Source organism: Pinus tabuliformis, chromosome 7, assembly GCF_031772625.1.
Source record: "Pinus tabuliformis cultivar Carrire ecotype Pingquan chromosome 7, CPIR1, whole genome shotgun sequence".
Taxonomy (NCBI): domain Eukaryota; kingdom Viridiplantae; phylum Streptophyta; class Pinopsida; order Pinales; family Pinaceae; genus Pinus; species Pinus tabuliformis.
Genome location: NC_142293.1, coordinates 84,219,272 through 84,230,281, shown reverse-complemented (window position 1 = coordinate 84,230,281; position 11,010 = coordinate 84,219,272). Strand labels below are relative to the sequence as shown.

Sequence of the window (11,010 nt, the reverse complement as noted above, 5' to 3'; positions counted from 1 at the left end):
TTCTTCTATCTCCCTCATGACAAGTGAGTGGTCAGATGTTTTTCTCACCTCAAGCTTGCCATCAAACATATGAATGGAGTGACCTTGCTAGTGGATGTGGATCAAGGACAACAAGTTTCTCTTCAGCTGTGGGAGATATAGAACATGATGCAGAAGAAAGTCTAGAAGACCAGACAATTTAAGCTTGATTGCGCTTGATTGCGCCAAGCCTTGATGGCTTGAGTTTTGATTGGTCTGCAAAGTATACTGCTCCATCAACCTTGTTAGTAAATTCTTCAAAAAAATATTTTCTATGAGTCATGTGGCAAGTTGCTCCTGAATCAAGCAACCAATCATTTTTCCAAGAAGTAAGTGAAGCATTAAATAAGTCTTCATTTACTTCAATATTACATTGTGCCACAACATAATGAGCAGATTCAGGTGCTTTACCTTTGTCTATGTCATTAGTTTTACCTTTGGGTTGGTTTCTTTGCTGCTCAATTTTGTCCCAAGGCAACTTGCATGTGGAGGCATCATGTGATCCATTTCTTTTGTAGAGTGTGCAGTGAAAATCTGACTTTTCTCCTTGAGAGTGTGTGCCCCCCTCCCTCTGAAATATCTTCCTCTTCCTCTTCGACCACCTCTTCCTCTGGAAGGATCTTGGGTAAGATTCTTTTCTTTATGAGTAAGGCACATAGCCTCTTCAGAAGATTCAAGGGCTGTCTTCTTTCGAAAAGCTTTCTCTCTTTCAGCAAATTTTTACACAAGAGAGTCAAAGGTAATATATTTGAGATTTCCATTTCCTTGCAATGACTCAAGATAATTGGAGTAAGTAGGATAAAGTGGCTTGAGGAAAGAGATAAGAGGAATATCCAATTCAACCTTAGTGGCTTTGATATCATGCATTATAGATTTTACTTCGAATGCAAGAGCAAGAGGATCATTATTTTGTAATTCAAGAGTGAAGAGTTTAATCATGAGTTGAACAAATTCAAGTGTAGAGTGAGTCATAGAGTTCATTCAGCTTTTGTAAGGCTTCGAAAGCATTTTAAAATGGCGAAATATGTCGACTCACCTCTTCACTTACAGATGCTACAATTAATGCATGAGCTTTGCTGTTCTTGTTTTCCCAAATGGTGAACTCCTTGTGTGAGGTAGGGTGTTCTCGCTCTTTTTCTCCGTCTCCAACACACACTCCTTTCCACAAATCATTGAAGATGAGGGTATGTTTTATCTTCCAGGACCACTCAAGATATTTCTCCTTGCCAATGAGAACTACTCCCGCAATAGATATGATTGAATGCATTGTAAAATCTGAGTGCTGTAAAAATACTTCTGCTCGCAAAAGAAATGTGCTTTTGTGGAGAAAAAAAAAACTTTTGCTACTAGAAAAATGATTCTGATAGAGGTATTAGAGCAGATATCAAAGCATGTTCGGGCCCAAGGATGGTATTTACAAACAATATATTAAACATAGTCAAACGCAGGAGCGTTAACTATGTTAGCCACTTTGAAAACAATGTTATGAAAACAACATTATGGGATCCCAACAACGTGTTATATATGGGATATCGTCTATATGAAAACAACATTGCAGTGGATTGGAAAGAGACCCCTGAGGCTCATATCTTCGAGGCTCACATTCTTGGTCTTAGTAAACAGGATGTCAAAATTCAGGTGGACGAAGGCCAACGTGTATTGCAGATAAGCAGTGAACGTGTATTGGAGGAACCAGTGGATGAAGAGAACAAGGTGCACCATTTTGAAAGACCGCACGGTAGTTTTCCACGTCCTTTCTTGCTTCCCAATAATGCTAGGCTTCATGAGGATGTGAAGTCAAAGATGGAGAATGGTGTTCTCACTCTTACCATCCTCAAGAAGCCTGACCAGGAGACTCATATCCGGTCCATTCAAATTTATGTTGAGGGAGAGGTATGGGAGAAAAGAATGCAGCAGAGCATGTAAGTGGAGAAATATTCAAAGAGAAGAATGTGGCAGAGCATGAAAGTGGAGGAGCGTGGGAGAGTTTACCAGGAAAATTGGCAGAGGGACAAAGTTAGATCACCAGGAAAATTGGCAGGAAAATGCAGGACAAAGTTATGAAGAAATGGCAGAAGGGAGTTACAAAATGGAGCTCGAAGCCAAAAATGGTGTTGGCTCTGGTACCATGTCAGACCAGGAGGTAACTGCTCAAAACAATTCATGATATTCATTTAGGTTGGTCTTTATTATATACATGAGAGAGAGACTGTTCATTTCATCTCTCGGTGACTCTTCATATTTTCTATTATTTATTTACATCAATTACAGTTGTTCACCCAGTCCTCATGATTAGGTGTCAACAAATAATTGCTTATATTTCTATAAGAATTTAATCTTTATTATTTGTGCATTTTTCTTAATATATGTTTATCCGGAAATAATGTATAAAACATTTTAATTTTCTTAAAATATGTTTCTCTAAAGATAATGTATGAAACATTTTAACGCTTTAGATAAAATGTATAGTAAATTTGTTATAATCAAACAAAAGTATTTATACCAAAAAAAATAGTAAGCCTTTCAAAGATCTAACTCACTTTAACAAAAAGGAAAATAATAAGCTTTTTATTTTAATGTGGTAAAAATAAATAAATATATATAAATATATATATATATATATATATGGTAAAGAATAAATTTTTTACTTTAATGTGGTAAAATTATATATATATATATATATATATATATATATATATATATATATATATATATATATATATATATATATATATATATATATATATATATATATATTAAGTTTTATTTTCTCTATATATATATTTCTCATAATTATAACATTGAAATAGTATTAAATTTAAAAGTTTATTGTTGACACCTAATCCTCAACGGATGGGTGAACTGGAATGTGAACAGTCATCAAGAAGATGAACTGTTCAGTCACACTCATGTATATAAAAAATAGCTACCTAATGAACTATACGAATCAGTTTTTCTGAGTTTTTTACTGCCCTTGGAGAGTTACTGCCTGGCCTGACATGGTATCAGAGCCAGCTCCATTTTTGGCATAATCTTGTAACTCCCTTCTGCTATCTGTCCACTGCTGGGCTCTCTGTCCCTCTGTTCCCTCCACAGTGACTGCCACTGTCTAAATGCTGCACATAGACCAGTCCACCCTCTAACAGTTCGCACGATTTTTGCATGATTGTAACGTTTCTCAGTCTTTCTGCTGAGTCACTGTATCGGCCAACCAACCTCCAATTATCGCCATTGTTTAGTTGATTAATTGGATCATATTTCTCTTCACCACATAGAATGTATATCCTTATATCTCTTGCGGCCACAAATTCTAAAACGACTGGGTTAGACCCCTGACGGCGCCTGAAACGCAATATGACGGTGTCTGCCATGTGCTTGAGCAGATGATCTAGAAGCCTCATTCCTTTGAACGACTGATCATTCCTTCCAGGTCTTCGATACCCATCACTGGAATACTCTCGGAGTAAGGGACGTCAAACATCCGAGGGCGTTTTCTTTTCCTCTGCGTGTTGAAGCCTGGTAGCTCTTTGTTGCTGCTGTTTGCTTGAGGAGTGCTGCCCGTGATATGGTATAAATGGATATGAGGGCATCGATTGATTTGAACACATGCAATGATTTGCGAGAGTAAGATCTGGGTCATCCAGTTTGAAGCTTTTCCCCGTTGTTCTGTTTCTTGACTCTGCCAAACAACATTAAGAGCGAGAAGCAGGCCGAACTATTCGAATTAGTGTCGTTGGAGTACCGGCTTACCATGGAGTTGTCATCAGTTTTAAGAGGGATCTTGTCATGCAGTATGCTATTTTCTGCTTCTTGTTCATCATCAAGTTCTGTCAATGTTTAATCGTAGTGCTTATCTTCTGCCAATGCATTTGTGTGTAAACCGCATAAGTTGCGCTATCTTTTCTCCATTGTGCTTCCTAAAACTGTAAAGACGACGGAGGATGATGTGTTTTCATCGAGGATTGGTATTCCTGAAACATTGAATTATGTCGTTCCATTTCCAAAGGAAGAAGAGAAATCGTCTTCTCTCAAGTATTTGGATACTTTTCTCAAACGCTATGCCCAATTCAATGGTCCATCTTCACTGGACGCAAAATCACGGTTCAAAGTCAAAGATTAGTGTCTATGTTTTGTCCCAGAAAGTTATAAGGTGAAACCGAGTTTGCATCATTGTAATTTTTAAGTATTCAGATAATCTTGTAAGTATTGAAGTTATGATATGAGTGAATGTATGGATGAACAGTTGGTTATGGGCTCAGGTCTAGAGAATCAAAGGGATTTATGGTGGTTTTTTAGTCTTTTGAGTGAATTTTGAAATTGTAATACCGTTGCTGCTCCAACTTTGTAGAGCTCGTGGTTAATACCGTTGCTGCTCCAACTTTGTAGAGCTCGCGGTAAATGACTGATTATTTTTAAACAACCAAAGTTATTTCCCACAAAAATCTTTTGAGTACAATTTCACTGTATATCAGCAGAAATATTTTTTTCAGCAGAAGTATTTTTTTACAGAATGCATTCAATCATCTCTATGGTAGGAATAGTTCTCACTGGCAAGGAGAACTATCCTGAATGGTCCTGGATGATAAAACACACCCTCATCTTCAATGAGTTGTGGAAAGGAGTGTGTGTCGGAGAAGAAGACAAAGACCCTGTGCAGCCTACATCAGATAAAGAACTTGTCATTTGGGAAAACAAGAACAGCAAAGCCTATGCATTGATCGCAGCATCTGTAAATGAAGAAGTAAGTCATCATATTTCATCCTATTCCACTGCCTTTGAAGCTTTACAAAAGCTGAAAGAACTCTATGATTCACATTCTGCACTTGAAGTTGTTCAGCTCATGATTAAACTCTTCACTCTTGAACTGAAAAATAATGATCCTCTTGCTCTTGCATCTGAAATAAAGTCTATAATGCATGATATTAAATCCACTAAGGTTGAGCTGGATATCTCTCTTATTGCCTTTCTCAAAGCACTCTATCCTACCTACTCCAATTATCTTGAGTTATTACAAGCAAATGGAAATCTTAAAGATATAACCTTTGACTCTCTTGTGAAAAAGTTTGCTGAAAGAGAGAAATCCTTTGGAAAGAAGACAGTCCCTGAATCTTCTGAAGAGACTGTTTGCCTTGCTCATAAAGAAAAGCATCCTGCTCAAGATTCTACAAGAGGAAGAGGTGGACGAAGAGGAAGAGGAAGATACTTCAGAGGCAGGGGGGGCAGACACTCTCAAGCAGAAAAGGCAGATCTGCATTGCATTCGCTGCAAACGAAATGGATCACATGATGCTTCTACATGCAAGCTACCATGGGACAAAATTGAGCAGAGAAGAAACCAGCAGAAAGGTAAAACAGATGATACAGACAAAGGTAAAGCACCTGAATCCGCTCACTATATTGAGGCACAATGTAACATTGGAGTAAATGAAGATTTGTTTAATGCTTCACTTGCTTCTTCAAAAAATGATTGGTTGCTTGATTCAGGAGCAACCTGTCATATGACTCATAGGAAATATTTTTTTGAAGATTTCACTGACAATGTTGATGGAGCAGTATACTTTGCAGATCAGTCAAAAATGAAGCCATCAGGGCTTGGCACAATCAGGCTTAAACTGCCTGGTCTTCCAGACTTTCTTCTCGATCATGTTCTATATCTCCCACAGCTCAAGAGAAACTTGCTGTCCTTGGTCCACATCCGCCAGCAAGGTCACTCCATTCATATGTTTGATGGCAAGCTTGAGGTAAGAAAAGCTTCTGACCACTCACTTGTCATGAGGGGAATAGAAGAAGAAAGGCTTCTCAAACTGCAAGGAACCTCTGCTCATGCACAACATTTCTCATATATTTCTCATCATGAAGAAGGTACACTTCCATCAAGTTTATTATGGCATGCTAGATTTGGACATTTAAACTATGACAGTCTCCGCTTATTGAAGAAAAATGGTGTTGCTGGTTTGCCTACAATTCCTAGGAAACATAAGCAATGTGATGCTTGCATTCTAGGAAAGCATAGCAAACAGTCTTTTCATGATTCACATTCAAGAGCACATAGGAAGCTTGAACTCATTCATTCAGATTTATGTGGTCCAATGCCTGTTCCTTCTGCAAATGGAAATAAATATATCATGACATTTATTGATGATTACACCAGAATGTGATGGGTTTATTTATTGAAGAACAAATCTGATGCTTTTCAAACATTCAAGAATTTTCATAAATGGATTGAAAATGATGCACAATCTCATATTGGGTCTATTCGCACTGATAATGGAAAAGAATATACATCAAATGAATTTGAACACTATCTTCGCCAACATGGGATTAAACATCAAAAAACTATGCCTTATAATCCTCAACAGAATGGTGTAGCTGAAAGAATGAACAGAACAATCTTGAATATGGTGCGATCCATGCTTTTCTTCAAAAATGTAAAGATAATGTTTTGGGGTGATGCTGTTCTATGTGCTGCATATATAAAGAATAGATGTCCATCTAGTGCTATAAGAAACAAGACTCCTTATGAATTGTGGTATGGACATGTTCCTTCGGTAAAACATCTCAGGATCTTTGGTTCCACCTGTTATGCTTTAATACCAAAGGTACATAGAAACAAACTTGGTGCTAGAAGTCGTAAGTGTATCTTCCTGGGGTATTCAAACACCTCTAAAGCATACCGTCTCTATGATGAAGTAAATAAAAAGTTTGTTGTATCTAGAGATGTCATTTTTCTTGAATCATCCAAATCTGACAGTGTTGTTGAGCGGCAACTTGATCGCTTGGATAGATTCACAAAAACAAAATAATTTCAAGAGTTTGATAATCAGATTCCACATATTGAAGGGGGGATTCCTATACTAGATCAACATGTGGAATCTTCTTCTGAAGAACAATCTCCCCTGCATGAAAATCCAACACCAGATGATCCTTTAAGTGATGTAATTGATAGAATTGGGAGACTCAATCTTGATTCAGTCCCAACTCAATCAACAGAGCAGCCTGGACCATCTCAGAAAGGTCCCCCAAAGTGGCTGACAAAGACACTTGAAAGTGTTCATCCTGATGAAATTGGAAAAACAGGAACCAGAAATTCAAACCAACAAAATGGAGGTGATGTAGATGACTCTAATTCACCTATTGATATGGATGTTACTTATGATTGTGAATTGAACTTGTCTACAGATTTTGAACCAACTTCCTTCAAAGAAGCTGCTTCTCATGATGAATGGAAAGAAGCGATGAAAAAGGAGTATGATGCCCTCATAAAGAATGGCACTTGGAAGCTGGTTGACCCTCCATTTGGAACCAAACCAATTGGCTGCAAGTGGGTCTACAAGAACAAATACAAAGCTGATGGCTCACTTGACAAGCACAAAGCTAGGCTTGTGGCAAAAGGTTTTGCACAGAAGGAAGGGGTCGATTATGAGGAAACTTTTGCCCCCATAGCAAAATGGGCCACCATCCGGACACTCTTTGCACTAGCTGCTCAGAACGGTTGGAAAGTCCATCAAATGGATGTAAAAACTGCATTCTTGAATGGAGATCTAAAAGAGAATGTTTTTATGTCCTAGCCTGAAGGATTTGCTGTGAAAGGACATGAACATAAAGTATGCAAACTTGTGAAGTCCTTGTATGGCCTCAAACAAGCACCACGAGCCTGGTATGAAAAACTAACTGAGCATCTTCTGAAACTCAACTTCAATCATTTTGATCTTGATGATGCAACTTTATTTGTCAAGAAAGTTGGCAAAACAGTTGTATATCTTGTGGTATATGTAGATGATCTTTTAATGACAGGGAACAATGAAAGCTATATTGCATCCATAAAGAAAGAATCAGGAAAAAGTTTTGAAATGACTGATTTGGGCTATGTTCATTACTATCTTGGCATTGAAGTAACCCAACATCCAAAATCCATATTTCTTTCTCAAAAGAAATACATTGGAGATTTGTTAAACAGATTTGGCATGACAGAGTGCAATCCTCTTTCTACTCCAATGGAACAAAACTTGAAGCTCACATCTATTGAAGGAAAGGAATTTGAGGATGCAACAAAGTATAGACAGCTTGTAGGAAGTCTCATCTACCTCACTACTACCAGACCGGACATTTCATTTGCTGTTGGAATCCTCTCCAGGTTTATGCAAAAGCCTTGTGAAGGACATTGGTCTGCTGCAAAAAGAGTTCTAAGGTACTTGAAGGGAACTCAAGACCTTGGAATCAAGTATACACAGGTGGACGACTTCAACTTGATTGGATACTCTGATTCAGACTTCGATGGAGACAAAGAAACTGGGGTATCTACTTCAGGATATGCTATGAGTCTTGGATCAGGAGCTGTCTCCTGGAGATCACGCAAACAATCAGTACCAGCAGATTCCACAACAGAAGCAGAATACGTGGCAGCAGCTGAAGCAACAAAAGAAATTGTGTGGCTCAGGAAAATTCTTGAAGATTTGCAGGTAAAACAAATACAATCAACTCCACTCATGATTGATAACACCTCTGCAATAAAGTTGGCCAAGAACCCAAAGTTCCATGATCGTACTAAGCACATCAATACTAAATATCATCTGATCCGACATCATGTTGAGGCCAAAACAATCCATCTCCGTCATTGTTCCACAAACGAGCAAATTGCAGACATCTTCACCAAAGCGCTTGGAAGAGAAAAGCTTGAAAGATTCAGAACGATGCTTGGACTCACCAACATCCCTTCAGATTAAGGGGGGGAATGTTGCCACCTAATCCTCAACGGATGGGTGAACTGGAATGTGAACAGTCATCAAGAAGATGAACTGTTCAGTCACACTCATGTATATAAACAATAGCTACCTAATGAAATATACGAATCAGTTTTTCTGAGTTTTTTACTGCCCTTGGAGAGTTACTGCCTGGCCTGACATTTATTTTACAATTTAATTTCAAAGTTATATATATATATATATATATATATATATATATATATATATATATATATATATATATATATATATATATATATTAGGAGTCCTCAGGGAGGGGAATTTAAGGCTTCAAAGTCAAGAGGGGATGGCACTAGATCCACACCAGCCCTTAGATTCCTATATTTTTTTTAGCATGTCTCCTCCTCCTCCCTAGGATAGGGAACAACCACCTCTCTTGAGGTTCGGATCCCCTTGCTTAGGCCCATACTCAACCTATTGTGCTAAGACTTGAAAAAGGTTATATATAATTTCATATAATTTAAGTTCTAGAGAATTATTTTGAAAAATATTTTAAATTATAAATATTATAAATAAATAAGTTTTAGTTAGTTTGATTGGTTGGTAGTATTAACGCTTAAATATGTTTATTTTAATTCTTGTATATATCAGTTGTCTTTAATGCCACTTTTTGAAAACTTTTCCCATCGAATTTGTCTAAAATGCCAAAAATTTGTCTAAAATGGCAAAGGAATTCATTGAAATCACAAGCTTCATTTAATTTGTCTAAAATCCCTTAGAAATTCATTGAAGTTACAAACTTGATAGCTAAAATATGCACAATCTAAATGCCTTGGGGTTTTACACTGGAGCGCTTGTGGCCATACAATCCAAAGGACAACTCCTATATTAATTCTTTTATATTTTGATTATTTTTGTATATTTTTTGGGTAAATCTAATTCTTTTATATTTTTTTGTATATTTTTTGGGTAAATTTGGAATAGTTTAAGTGTGTGTTTTGTATAATGTGAGTGTTTAATGGATTTTTCTTGACATTTAATCCATTTGTGTATTCAAAAATATATTCTAAACAACCATAAAATTATAAACCACACTCTTACCAAAAGTATAATCATTAAATCTCAAATCTATCCTATAGGTTATGTGATTTTCAAAATTTAGGTTTTCATGAACATAAATTCTACAAACATGTTCCCATTCTATACTTTCATAACACTAATAAGTTTTCAGAAATTAAATTGCATATAAAATGTCTACTAAATGTGTCCATTCACCAATGTAATGTGTATATTTATCCCTAAAAAATGTTTAACTCTTCATCATTTATCATAAAGTTACACAAAATTTAGAAAACAAAGAAGTGTGTTTTGGAAAGAACACTTTAGTAAGTAAAAATGTTTTATAACTCATTTGAAGATCCTTAGAAGTAGGGATTCAAAATTATCTTTGTTATTCTCAGTTATTAGTTATTATTTGTAAAAATATAATATAAACAATTATTTTATTAATATAATATAAATAATTTTTTTTAAAACTTTTCTTACTATGTTAAAAATTATATATAATATAGTTTTATTATAATTATAAGATTGAAATGTCATGAAATTTAGAAGTTTATTTTACAATTCAATGTGTAAGTTATAAATATAATTTAATATAACTTAAGTTTAAGAGACATTTAAAAAACTAATTTAAATTATAAATATTAATAATAAATAAGTTTTAGTTAGTTGGATTAGTTGGTACTATTAATGTTGAAATGTGTATATTTTGATTATTTTGATATAGTTTTTTTGGTAAATCTTGTTAAAAAATTTGTTGAAATTACAAGTTTAAGTGATTGTTTTGTATAATCTAGGTGATTAATGTTTTTTCTTATGTATTTAAAGACATATTTTGAACAACCATAAAATTATAAACCACACTTTTACCAAAAATAAAATCATCAAATCTCAAAAAATAAACCAAAGTATAAAAGAGTTAAATTACATTGTTAAAATATTATTAATAATATTTTACATTAATTGCAACTAATTTAAGATAACAAATTTATTTAAATTAAAAATAAAAACACTTTCGAAAATAAATAATCATAAATCAACATTTAAGTTTATTAAATAAACAATAATATCACAATAAAAAATGAAATATTATTGTAAATCTAAAATACTAAATAGCTATATATATATATATATATAATACAAATATTTTTATACGAAGCAATACATTTAGCTTACACTTATCTAAATATTTATTTATAAAAACTTCAACTTACTCCAGTAAAAAAAAA

General features: G+C 35.0%; 1 protein-coding gene across 1 annotated transcript; it reads left to right on the top strand.

Moving 5' to 3' along the window:
- Positions 1-1,542: 1,542 nt before the first annotated feature.
- LOC149245367 (17.5 kDa class I heat shock protein-like) lies at positions 1,543-1,944 on the top strand. The gene has a single exon (XM_089437979.1). It carries the CDS (start codon positions 1,543-1,545, stop codon positions 1,942-1,944), a length of 402 nt encoding a protein of 133 aa, XP_089294105.1.
- Positions 1,945-11,010: the final 9,066 nt, after the last annotated feature.

Coding starts and splice junctions, on each gene's coding strand:
- LOC149245367 (XM_089437979.1), top strand. CDS start 1,543: ATGGGATATCGTCTATATGAAAACAACATTGCAGTGGATTGGAAAGAG.